We start from the raw sequence: 13,838 nt of genomic DNA, 5'->3' as shown, positions 1-13,838 counted from the left end.
AAGCTAAAAATGTAAATACTTTCCAACATATTGTAAAGGCTCTACTATTTGTTTGTAAGTTTTATTAGTCACACCAATAAAGACTTAAAAAAAATTCCTTCCACATATGAATTTAAAGAAGAAGAAAAAAATTCAGAGGTCAAGGCCAAGCCTGGCCTTACCAATCCCAGAACTCTTTTCAACAAAGCATGTGTCTTTTACATGCTGCCTTATAACAGAGGATTGGAACTTCCCCAGAAGTTTGTCATAGTTACAGAAGTCCTTATACTGAAGGAATATCCTCTGAAATGATAGAGGCAGTTTCTACATTCGTGTGAGGCCATAGAAATCCCCTGATTTCAGTGGAATTATGTTTTAACAAATCAGCTAAGGATCTGGCCCGTAATTTTATGCAGCTAATTCTAAAACACTAAAGATAAGTTTAAGAAGGAAAATCCTGATGTTACTGAACAAACAGAACATAACATCCACTTCCCACAATGACTTGCAATGTTCTATAAATAATTGCATACTCAAACAGTCAGAGATTTTACTCTGACTGTAAATATCTGCAAAATGTCAAATCTATCACTTGTTATTCTGTGAAAATTTTCATGGCCAAACTAATTTGCATTATTCCCAAAACAGGAGTATGCATATATACACATGGAAGAAAAGTAATGAAACACAGCCAATGGCATAAAAAAAGACTTCTGAATACGTTAACAAAAAAAAAGAAGTTAAATGAAGTTTACCGCTTACATTGGGTTAACAACCTTTTTTCTACCAGGAGCAAACATGTAGGTACCTAAGACCTAGACAGTTGCTCTCCAAAATCTAACCAAGTTTTCAAATAGCTTCTCATTCAGACAAGGCTTCACCAAAACTGTTGCAAGTCTCCAGAGTTTTAACACCTTGAGCACAGCAAAGGAGAGAGACTTAATTACAAATGACTGAAAAGAACTGCTTCAGCAAAATATCACAAACAGAACTGTAGGAGATCTGTTCCAATCCAACACTTTCTGGGTTTTTTAAGAGTCCAATCTACAGCTGGCAGATGCTTTCAGAGAATCTGATCCTACAAACCCTTGACTAACTCCTCTGACATCTGCTTCTTGATCCTTACATGAGCAGTGTTAATCATAAGAAGGCATTCAAAAACTGACCTTTCTTCGCTTAACGACAGGTAACATCCTCATGTGTTTTCATAAATAAGACGTCAAGCTATCTACAGAGATTCTAAGAAACTATGACAATAATGGTTGAGGGAAAGAAAGGGTGGTGGGGGGAATGAAAAAGGAGAGACAAGAGATAATAGAGACACGGTGGAGATGCAGTCTCTGACCTGGATCTGTTGCTGAAGAAGGTTAATTTTGTGTTGTTGCTGCAGGAGCTGCTGCTGTTGTCTTGCAATCTGTGGAGAAATTGCACAGAAGGAATGTCAGATATGTATCATCATTTCTGGAATTAGTACGTAGGAATTTTCCACCCTGCTTGGTTCTTTAAACTGTTCTACTAAGCTAAAAACCTTCAAGTGTAGGTGATAGCAGGTTGCACTGAAGCAGGAGGCTCATATCCTAGCTGATAATAATGTGAAAGGGAATCTTACAGACAATGCTGTGCAAAATATTAAGAGAAGGACTGATGCAAAAATTTCTTCTCATTTGTCACCTAATGGAATGGCACTCCTGAAGCCACAAAAACATGAGCATTCATCTGCTCTTCCCTGCTGGAGGAAGAGCATTGGCAGAGCAGATGGCAAATAGAAAGAGAAGGCAGAAGAAGAAAAAAGTAGGATGGACAGCAATAATCTTTTCAGGTTTGGTACCACCTATTCAAAGATTTCAAGAGAGGAAATATGACACCCAGGAGAAAGGTATTAGTGTGTGTATTTCATTGGTAGAGAAACAGATACAAGGAATTTGGAACTGGGTTTGGGAAAATTGTTTTGCCACTCAGTACCTTCATGTGTGCATCAACTGAAAGAAACAAAGAGGCTAGCGCAAGTCAGCGTGGCTCTACACCGAAATCGATTTACGGAAGCCGATGAAGTAGTTCTAAGTCTTCTAACTCAAAGTCACGTGTATTTGCTTTAAGAACTTCCTCTCTCTCCATTGGCTAAATGATTGGGAAGTCTATCATGGATATTATTTTACATACAGTGAAGGAAAAAGCAGACTACTGTAATCAGATTAGAGTTCTCAGAGGACTGAGGGAGATAAACCAACATACACCTCAAAAGTGAGAAACAAACTTAAAATCTTTCATTTGAGTCATCACAAAAGCTTTGCTCTAACTGATAGCTAGGATTGCTCTTCCTCTGTGGTATGTGTGTGTATCTCAGAATCAGATGGGACTTTAGATATACTTAAAGGGAAAAAATTTTGAGCATTCTTCCCCTCAGGTATTTTTTTTTCATTTCTATTATTAAGTTATTAGCATAAGAAACGAAGTTCATAGTTAACTCCACACCTAAAAGATTAATGAAGTGTTTTCTTTCTAGAGCCTCTCTTTAAATGACCAAAAATAATTTTTATTGACACCTTTTTTGAATTCAGTTAATTTCTATACAACATTGAATTACAAACAATTTCTTAAATTAAAAGAAATCCTAATTATCCTAATAGTAACCTTGCAGGACTTTTTCCTGCCTTCCTCCACTCACTCCATTTTCTTTTCCACCTATAAATCACTCGGCCATCCTAAAACAGTAGTGACTTTAGTAGGCAGAGTAAAGAAAATAGGTCCTGCAGGAAGTCTCTTCATAGAGGAATCTTGCCTATTCCACCTTCACACACTGTGATACAACTTCTCTAGTTTAACAGATAAGTCACTTCCGTTGTCTCCACACAGGATTTTAGGTGTGAGGCGAAAATACACAGTATTTAAAATAAGGTCTTTAAGTAACCAAAAATTAGGAAATACAAGACTGCCATGTCTGAAGATGCCAGCTGTGTTTTAGGTTCTCAAGGCTTATTTGCTACAACACAAACATGGAGGTATGACACCTAGAACTGAACGTAGAATTTTGTTAACAAAAATTCACATAACTGCAAGCCTGCAGGCATTCAAATTTGGTTACAATAATATTGAGAAAAGCAGAGATATATGCTCAGATAGGCCAATATGTTTCCAGACAAGAGGCATGAGGATGTACTACTGACAAAATTTTAAGCTAGATGTCTAAGTATTCCATTCTCACATTCAGGTACAGAAACGGACATTCATTTCTATTAAAACTTGCATGTTACAGATTTTTTAGAAAAATTGCGCTCTTGCATAAAACGTTGTGTCCACATTTACACATTTGAACTGTTCACATGTGAAGACATTTTTGCACCTCCTGTGGAGGGCATATTTGCAAGAGCCGAAAATCAAGCCTCTGGAAGTGTAGAAGAAAAAAAAAATCACATTTGTTCACTGATGTTTTATTCTTCCTCACTTTTTTTCCAGAGCTGGCAAAAAGATCCCTTTCTTTCATCAGGTTACTATCCAAATGTCATGTTTTGTTCCTTCTGTACCTATTCAGTATGCCTGAGTCCAAGCAGTATTGGAAGATTACTCAAGAGAGTTAATTTGCACACTTAGCTGCATTTACAAAAAACAAACCAGTTTTGGAAGGAACTGTAGGGTTTCCTTTAAAAGACAAGGAGCACCTTCTACACATTGCAAATTAAGGCATTGTTCCAATATATTTTTGTTCAAATTTCTTCCCCTAAGAAAACGAAAGAATAAAAATTCTGCCTGGACAACAAGCTTGAGAAGTATCAACCCTAAAAGATAAGCTATTGGAAAGTCCTCCTAGAAAAGGATTTAAGCTGAAAGCCACTATAATAATCACTCACCTGTTCTTGTTGCTGCTTAGCCAGCTCCATTTGTTGGCGTTGTTTCTCGATCTGTGATGCAGCCAGCTTCTTCTGTTCATCGTGAGCTGCTAGCAGCTGTTCTCGCAAACTGGTCAGCTGATTGATCATACCCATGAGCTGCCTTTCTTTCTCAGCAAGGCTTTCTGGAGTCCCTGGGCATCATACAATGAAAAAAAAAAAAAAAAAAAAAAAAAGGAGAGGGGAAATTTAGAGCTAGTTAAGTTTTATTTTGCAGCTTCACTGCAAGCAAAGTTTTAGCAGAACCAAAGTGCAGCAGCATATTCCAGCGTGCTGCATATTAAGGCCTGTCCCTCTACATAAAAATGAGCCAGGAAGGATGATCTTGTATGCAGGCTTTGATCTGGTGTCCCCCTTCTATGCTTCCTTGCCCTTTCCTCTGTGTTCTATTGCCTTTTTTTTCGGGATTAATAGAAAAAAAAAGTCTGTTTTGTAAGAGTTTCAAATTTAAAAAATTGTTTACATATCATGGGGATTGAAATAAACATTTTCATCATCAAAAGACTATAACATTTTCATGTCAGAAACTTATGGCAAAAAGATGTCAATGCTTTTTTGCTTACAGAAATTATCAGGTGTGTATTAGCATCTCCCTATAACCAATGGGAAGCAGAGAAGTTTCCGCGGTGTTGGATACCCTTGCGTCTGTCCATCCCCAGTTTTCTCACCATTACTACCACAACATACACAGCTGTCAGAAGGCTAGCTGCTATGCCATCTAGAGCTGCCCAGATGAGTGTGAAATGATGGAGTGTTCAAATTGTGAATAGCTGCTATCATTGGTGTTGCTGATGACGAGAATTTTTAAAGGAAAAAACCTTGCATAATCATATTAGAAAAGCGAAGTGAGTTAAAGGCAACTCAAAGTCTCTGTTATTTTTACTGTCATTAGATGTTTGTTATACGAGAGTTTAACTGACAGACACAGGAACTGACTACCTCTATCTCATAATCATTCTGTAAAAAGGCCTCCTTGCATGCAGAATGACAGTGGTTATAAGAGAAGGGAAGAACGAATTCCAAAGAAAAAAATCAAAAGCTATGACTCATACCCTAAAAACAAAAATGCCAGTATTAGTATATCTAATACCCTTTTACCATGAATTTAAAAGACAGAAAATATGTGTAGCAGCTAATCCACAGATATCTCCAATACCACCACACCCTCTCATATGAGTCAGGTCCTATGAAACGCTTTCTCAAAAAGCTTTAGGAAACAATTAGGGCTATCTGTCGTTATGCCTCCTCTGAAAATAGTCTGTTTTGGGGACAATTCTGCCACAGAAACCTTTCTCAAACATAGGAAGCGTTCTTCTGCCAATGTCACCAATGCTCTCCAAGTGGAAAAAAAAAAATTTGGCTACTCTACTAAACATGTTCCTAGCCAACTAACAGTCAGACATGGAAAAGAGCTACTGGTAATAGCTCATTTAGGCTAACCCCCTGCCAGTGCAGGAATGTTCCCTACAATATATTTACTACAGCTTTCTAGATTGGATTGAAATGTCTGAAATGGTGAGTCATCCACTGCTTTCTTTGGAAGATTATACCACAGTCTTAGAGGTGTCACTGTTAGGGATATTTGCTTGATATTTAGTCTAATTTACATTCACTTAATTTCATCCTTGCACTCCCAAGCAGTATCCCATTTGCTACTTTAACCACCTCCCTGCCCTCTAATGCATTTGTAGACAGTTATATACAACTGGGAAAACACAAAGAATGAAGCTTTTTGTATAAAGGAAATGTCACTTGATTGAACTTTTTATTAAGGTGCCAGAGATCTACGTGAAAATATTCTCATTATATAACAAAGGTCTACAGCAGAATATTCTCAGATATTTATCAAAAAAACCTGTAGTATAAGCAGGAAACTTCAGAAACACCCTGAAACAGAAAGCAAAGGACCTTAAAACTGCTTTGTTAAAATCCGTGAGAAAGAACACAAGTGCTAAAACACTACTAGTGGTGAAGAAAATACTGTTAACTTAAAACTTTCATTTCAAGCTTTGGAGGCAGAGAAGCAGTTTAAGTAATGCATTTGCCACCTGGTCACATAATTAGTTAGAAGTGTCTATTACAGCTCCTCCATCCTTCAATTGCTTTCCTTAGGGGGAAAAAAGGGTGCAGCACTTCCAAATGGCAAAGAAGGAAGAATTATTCTAAAACACAGCTCCCAGTTCCATCAGCAGCGAGCATTTTAAATTACTGTAACATTCATCTGATGATGATTTGTTGGGTTTACCTAGTATCGTTGGCAGTGTAATGCTTTGCAAACACTGAAATCTCTGAAAATTGAAAAATACTTGCAAATATTTTATTCGAAGTTTTTCCTGAAGTGTGTGTGTGTGTGTGTGTGTGTGTGTGTGTGTGTGTGTATAAAAGTGCGAGAGAGAAATAGAGAGAGAGAAGAAATGTACAATATCGGATTAGTTCTGAAGTAAGTGCAAGCAAAAAGAAATCACTGTCAAATGAACTGTTTGACAAATATAGTGACACACATCAAAGATACTCAGCTAGTACTGGTTAATCAGTGTATTTTGAGCCCCTACAGTAGCTTTCAGTTGGGAATCAAGAAGCACTTTGTAAAGTTAAATTAATCCCCACCACACCTCTGAAAGGTGGAAAAATGTTTCCATATGTGTAAACTGACAGACAGACGGGTCACAGAGTTAGTCACCCACAGCCGCAGAAAAAAGAAATCTCGATATCCAGTCTGGAGTCCTAAACCTCAGGCTGCGCTTCCCGAGAGAGGATAAAGCACGCCAAGTGTTACTGCCCTGGCACTGACAAGCAGTCGCTGCGAAACTGCAGGCCCATCTGACTTCGGTCAATTCTTTTTTTAATCTTATTTACCTATAGAGGAGCAAAAAGCGATTCCCACTGGGAAAACAACATTTAAGAGCTTTATTTAAGTCACAGGAACAAGATGAAATTATGGACGAACGAAGAGCAAGAGACCTGACAGTAAAGAAACTCGAGTTCTCGTCACAGTACTACCGTGCGACTGGAAAGAAGCTCACCGAACTCAATGTCTTCATTATTATTTATTTTTAAAACAACATTTGAGATGCCCAAAAGGGAGGCTTTATGCACTAACTGTTATTAAGTACAATAATTCTAATTCTGTTGACTTTCACTCTGGAGTGGAAGCGGTCTCTCACAAAAGCAAGCCCTCTTACGTTGCTTTTCTTGAGCAACTTCAGTTTGGCAATGAACTGAAATGGGGAATTTATGACTGGCAAATTGAAAAAAAAAATGCTGCTGCAGAATATTTTTGGAAAACATAGCTAAGTAGGTACTTTATTTTCATGTGACTAGCCTGGCCTTCACTAAGGTATAGTTCCTTGAAAAATTAGGTCTCTGATAGCCATACTCCCAAACAACCTGTGCGAAACCAGAAGTTGGGGAGATCAGAAGTGGGGCACTACTGGGCGATGCTGAGTTTTGGGGTAATTTCCCCTTGCTTTACCCACATATACACATAAGCCACACTCCTGATGAATCACAGGTGGTTGGGTGTTTTTTGCAGGCAATCCGTGGCTTATAGAAGTGTGAAAATACAAAAATTTAAAAGAAGAAAAATACCTAGATCAGACTCTTTTGATTCTGATAGATCCTAATGGAAATGTTTGATTTCCTAATGAAAAGTGACCAATAGCTTTGGTCACTACAACAGTACGGTCAGTGATAGCAATTTTTTCCACTTGCATTGCAGAATTACGGAACTGCCATTTTTGTAACCATTTCTAGAAGCTGTGAATTGTAGGCACCCTGGGATGGCAGATTTCTGTCCTACGGCCACTATTTTCCCTCTACGAACCCACAAGAGAAGATCTAAGCCTCCGTCGCTGTGCCAAGCGTCCGGGCAATGACGGGATTACCCCTTCCCAACTCTGGAGCTTACAGGGCAAGGTGGGCCGAGGCTTTCAGCAATGCCATACCAACTGCATCGCGACGGTTGCTTACGGCGGGCTGCCCTTTGGAATTAATCCAGCAGCCCTGCCGCTGCTAACAGGCACGCGAACCCGGGGCAGCTGCGTGCAGACCTCAGCGCGGAGAAGTCACCAGCCCCAGCATCTGCCTTCGGCAACTCCGTTATTAAACTTCCTTAGAGCCGACCTAATTAACACCGAGTTGGAAATGGTCGTGGAGCGGAGTCTGCGCTCCGTACACGCTATTCACGTGGTCGCAGCGCTTTCTCTCTAGCCCCGCAGCGTGACTTGGAGGAAAGAAAAAAGTGCCCATGACAGCAGTGCAGAGCCTGACAGCAAGCTGAAGCACTTCACCCAGGTATCGAGCGAGGAGTAAAAGGAGAGCGATTTACATCAACAGCTGCCTCAAAAGTTACTTTTAATTACTGTCATATCCACAACAAATTGCTGCTGCGTATTTGATGTTTAACATAGCTTTTAACCACGAGGCCACCTGCCTTTCAGGAGATTGCTCTAGGTGCTCACACAGTTCTCTCCGTGCGCTACCACTGCCAAGGGAAAATCTGGATTTTTCACAATAAACTTATTAAAACAACTCGGGTAACAAAGCATCAAAGTATACACTATGATTTGATACAGTAAAGGGCCCAAGAAAAGATGCTCTCCAGATGCATCAGCTTATTTACCACCACCACAAAAAAGGATTCGGAAAAAAATATGTTTGTGGATGCAACACTCGCAGCAGATGGTAATAAAGGAAGACTGAAATTAATGGCGCTCTGTATCGCCAAACCTAAACTTCATCTCAGATCAGCACTACTCATAATAGTGTTCAAGTATTAAATGAATTTACTTGAATGTGAAATAAACTATTACACATTCTTAGTTCTGATTCACAGTCTCAGACTGGCAGTGACAGTAACATTTTAATAAACATTAGAGTGTAGACACCAATATGACCAAATGACACACTTAAAGTGAGAAAATGAACAGGAGAAACCTTGGCATATTCATCCAAAACAGAAGCAGAAAAAAAAGCAGAGAAACTGCTTTGGCCATCAAAACAGTAAATATTTTATTTTAATCTATTACAGAGAATGAGAATGTAAATGAAAAATTGGGATTGGTGGGATTGCCAGTATTTTCTTAACTAGATGTTTTAAGCTTTTGCCGCTAATGTTTGAGGGATCAGCACGTTTGCTCGCAGCCACACGCCACTTAACATACTATACATGGGGCAGCGGGTGGGAGCACCCGCTCGGATTTCAGGATCTCTGTGACGTATCTGAAGCAACTAGGAACATTATCAGTCAGAGGCGGCGTGCACACTCGCACACACCCATACAGACAGTGAAATTTATCCCCCGAGTCAGTTTACTATCAAAGTAATTACCTAAATAGCTTTTGAACTGTCAGCATCTGTCTTTCAAAGAAAAATCAAAGAAAACAATGTGTTAGTATAATGCCCGGGAGACACAATAATATTGTATTACGTTCATATCATTAACTGCTAGTTACTAAATAAAAAATCCTTCCTGCTTCTACAAAGCTCTGTAGGAGGAAAAGAAATAAATAAATGGAAATAAGAATATTTTGAAGTACTCTGTGTATTTCAAATGATGATAAGACACAATAATAATAATTAGGACATGCAGTATAAAGCATTTTTTAATTTCTAAGCATTTGCTAATTGTTCTTCATAAAGACTGTTAGCAGGCAGAAAAGCACTGTTATGTATTACTTTCATACATGAGAAAACTGATGCATGACATCTTTGAAACTTGCTTAAAGTCACTCTTAACTTTACACACTGTAAGCAGTCTGATTGCTGGCCTTGCTGAAGGCACCAGCAGAACTACCGCAGTAAAGCCAAGGATTTCACCATTGACTATAACAGGCATACAAATTTTATGAACCTATAAATCTTTGCTAGATCAGGTTCAATACCAGGTAGGGTTCTCTCTAAAGGGACCCTGTGAATGAAGAAAGCATCGACACTATACAGCTAACCAAGGGACCGAACCATGCTACAACACAGTTATCAGTGAGCTTAGGGATAATGCAGAAACAGGGTGCTAAGGCCGTAACTACAATCCACAAACCAGCTAAAAACCGAGTCACATTCAAGCATTTACTGCAGTGATGCATTTTTTTCAGTGAGATTTTACGCATGTAGGAGTTTAAATACAAATTGAAAACCGGATGATAAGGAGGTTTATCAAACTGAATAGCCTGCTAACTAGGCAGGCCTTGGAAGAGTTAAACCCCTACTAGCAATAACATTTTTTATCCAAAGAATAAATAAAAATATCAGAACACCGGTCCACAAAATAAATATCTTTTCTTCAGAGTTTTATTCTGGTATCTTTGCTTGACACTTTTTTTCTTATCCGTTTTGAACCATTTTTATCTCTACCCCCACTCCCTAAAGTTAAATTGAGCACGTTAAATATCCAAACCCGATATTACTATGCTCAGTAAGGGAATCAGGAAAGCAAAATAGACAAGCCACCTAGCTTTCTTCTATTTAAAAGCAAAATAGTCTTAGTCATGCCCCCTTTAAAAACATCAAATTAAAACCTGATATTAATTTTAAAGAGGACTGCTCTGCCCTTGATGCACACACAGACTTGCTGCTGACGTCACCTAAAGTACTATATGTGAGGCCATGGGGAGCCGACGTTACGTTCGTTCAGCAAATGTAGTCTCGTAAACAGATCTGACTGGCTGAGGTAAGTTCAGAATTTAAACTCTTCTTTTCTCTGTCTTTGAACAGAAATGCCAGGCGTTTATTACCAAGCAATGAGTATATAGTTTAAATAATGTACTGATATGGTATTACTGGTATGTGTTTGTGGGTGGATGGGGATATGTGCTTGTGCACATGTGCAAACTCCCTTGATGCTTCCCTAGTCAATGCTACAGGGTGTTTTATTATGAACTGGCATGTAGCTTTTCAAGTCAGTAAATCTTGGAGCTGTCAGGACATAAACATCTAAAAACTAGCATTTTTCAGCAAGCATTTAAGACAACTTTACTACACAATGACTGTCATCACTTACAGCTACCTACCTTGCTAAATTACATGACTTCATCTGCTTGATATGGGAAGTCAGTGTAATAAAAGGAAACTTTCTGACTGCTTTTTACTCAGTAAGCCACAGCCACCAGAAAAAACAAATAAAATAAGAAAAAGGCCCAGAATTCAAACCTGCTTGTCTGTACCTGCAGGTTTATGTAATGAATCTTTCGTGTTTGACAAATAAAAGTCCTTTTTAGAAAATCAAGCTAAAAGGAAGTTAGTTATTTCAGCATGTGGACTGTCTCAATCTTTCAGGCTTCTCTGGAAGACTTTGCAGAATGAATAAAAACAAATGATGAACAATTACCATCTTTTGCCATTACTACCCTCAAGAATTAATATTCTGTGGGGACAAAAACTCAGCCGTCTGCTCTGTAACAGACCAACACATTACTATTTCGCAACGCTGGAAAGAAGTTGTCAGTGAATATTCTTTATTTGCTGTCATAAAAAGCTTTGGTACAGTAGACAGCAAACAAAGCCTGGTATTTAACCAGGTTAGTAACTTATTGTCAAGGTTACAAAAGGAATAGACAACATTTGTATTAAGACTAATTTCTCAGAGGTTATTCATTGTTTTACTGTCTAGACAACAAGCGAGAACTACTAGGCTAGAAAGCTAGCATTTGCTAGGGGAATTAATGCAGCAGCAGCAGTAAAAAACAGTAAAAACTATGTATGTGTATGTATATATACTTCATTTTGACAGACTGGTAATTGTAGCTCAGCAACATTCATCACTCTCAGCAAATCTCTGAGGTACTTTTAGTACAAAGAAGAACTGGTTTAAGTTCCTTTTGTCATCCAACACCCTGGCCGATGTTTAAATACAGTGGTTTGGCCTCCATATCTTCAAACAAAATAAAACCACTGGCATTTGCTATTTTAATTAGTTCAATTTCAGTATATTTTTCACTATTCATAATCTTTCTCTTTTTTAAAAAAATGTGTATTTGATTTAAATAGAAAACCTCATTTTTATTTCTATAAGTATCTTCACTTGGAAAAAAAAAAGAAAAAAAAAAAAAGGAGAAAGAGAGATTCCAGAACAGTGTGATGCTGCTGCTTTGTCATAAATCCTCATTTTTTTGCATTTTTTATGTTTTCTATAAGTTTCCTCGGATCCTCCTTTCAAAGATATTGCCCCCAACTAACCTCCTACTCTAGGGTCAAATAGGAGCAGCCTAGTCCAGTCAGAGTCTCCACTTCAGACTTCCAGTTGGTCTGCAAGATGTTCTGCGTTGGTGTGGCTCAGTTGGTGCTCTGCTTCTCTGCAGTCGGAGAGTATCACATTGCGCTGTGATCAACCTCCACTATTTCAGTAGCTGCCAAATTCCCTCTCAAAACTTTGTTTCCCCTGTGTGCCACTGGGCAGGTTCCCTCTCGAGCACTTTAGAAATATTAGCAAAGGACAAAAGCTCACTGTCAGCAAATTGCTCCTATTAAACATCTCCAAAAAATAAACAGAGAAGATACTAGGTAGGCTGCAATAAATATTGAATCTATCAGTTAAAAGCTAACAACCACACACAGCTTATTCACTTTTGACTCTCTCACCCTCCTTCTCTCCCCACTCCAAATACAATCCTATCTACAAAAAGTAATGCAAAACGTCCAGATCTGACATAAGCTTGCAAATATTTTTCAGCCATTAATTTTTAAATGCAAAATCCACACAGCTCCCGAGAAAGCCTTCATCTTTCACACATCCACTGGGGGTCTGTGCTTTATTAGTCAAAGGTTTAAAGCCAGTGTTTTCCCCATGAATAAGCTCTCTCCCCTTCCCCTGCCTTCTCGCTCTCTACATCTAAATGCAGAATCCCTAGCTTTCTTGTCTTCAGTTTACAGATTATGAGATCCAGAGTGTCACTCACTGGATTACTGTACATAACCTGAGCACTACCCAAAGCTTACTTGTCTTCAACTTGTCCAGTGTTACTTAAATGGAATTATCCGTCACAATCCATATACCGAATCTGCATAGCCCACTTATCTCAAGATTCTGTGTGTCACCTACCAGATTATCCGTTTTAATCCATACATTGAATCTACATAACATATGTCTTTAATTCATGGGCCCTGATGAGCTATAGTATCACTGAATGGATTATTTCTCTTTATCCATTATTGGCAGTCGTAAGACTGTTCAGTGCATACTCTCTCATGCCCCATCTTCTGAATATATAAGCAAGATTAAAGTCTTCCGCAAACACAGCTCTATCGTACATCAAACACGGTTTCATATAAATACCTGCACTGATACTTCATGCAACTTGGAACACAGATTCTTGGACAAAATAAATGTCTGTGTCATAATGCATTAAACATTAGGACTGGTACACTAATCTTCCTTTCAAATAAACTCACACATCTGGAGTTACTGCAGTAAACTCTTTGGAGTCATCTGGATTTAAGGGGATGCAACGGAGAGCTGAATCTGCCCTAACAGCGATCCCTTTTACGGTGGGCGCAGAGAACGGTTCGTCGGTGTCATTTAGGAACTAACCTGCACAATGGAGAAGGATTTTCAAACCAGCAACAAACAGATCAGGTTCAGGCTTGCCCAGCCGTTCCTAGAGCCTCAGGCGCAATCACGGCCTTCGCCTCAACAGAAAACCCCCGCGGGAAGATCAGCCTCCGAGCCCGGTCAGCCTATTGTTCCGCACCCCCCTTCACAATTAGCTAAGTGGGGAACATATGAAATACGTATTCTTATTGCCTGACAACTCTTGATAACGGTGAGATGAAGGAGATTAGCAAAAAGGCCTTGTGTACACTGGGGTAGTTTTCAAAAGCTTTCTCCTCACGGTTAAAGCCGCCTTAGTCACACCAGCACTAGGGAGACTGAGCACCTTGCACTGAAACCGCTGAAGGCCACCTGAGGGGCCACCGCTGTCCCCTGAGGCCCGCTCAGAAGGGACCCAGCACCAGTGAAACACAAGTCTCATGTCCATTTTC

General features: G+C 39.1%; 1 protein-coding gene across 19 annotated transcripts in view; it reads right to left on the bottom strand.

The window, feature by feature from the left end:
• The window catches only part of SOX5 (SRY-box transcription factor 5), a 650,623-nt gene that overhangs the window by 146,081 nt on the left and 490,704 nt on the right, over positions 1-13,838 (bottom strand). For all 19 annotated transcript variants that reach the window (XM_062591596.1, XM_062591577.1, XM_062591562.1 and 16 more), the window contains 2 exons: positions 3,825-3,997; positions 1,325-1,393 (listed from right to left, as the gene is read on the bottom strand). In XM_062591596.1, the coding sequence (XP_062447580.1) occupies positions 1,325-1,393; positions 3,825-3,997 (242 nt within the window). The remainder of the gene's footprint in view (positions 1-1,324; positions 1,394-3,824; positions 3,998-13,838) is intronic.

The sequence above is a fragment of the Rhea pennata genome, chromosome 1 (assembly GCF_028389875.1).
Source record: "Rhea pennata isolate bPtePen1 chromosome 1, bPtePen1.pri, whole genome shotgun sequence".
Lineage (NCBI taxonomy): Eukaryota > Metazoa > Chordata > Aves > Rheiformes > Rheidae > Rhea > Rhea pennata.
Note: the sequence above shows the minus strand (reverse complement) of the source record. Positions and strands in the feature narration are given on the sequence as shown.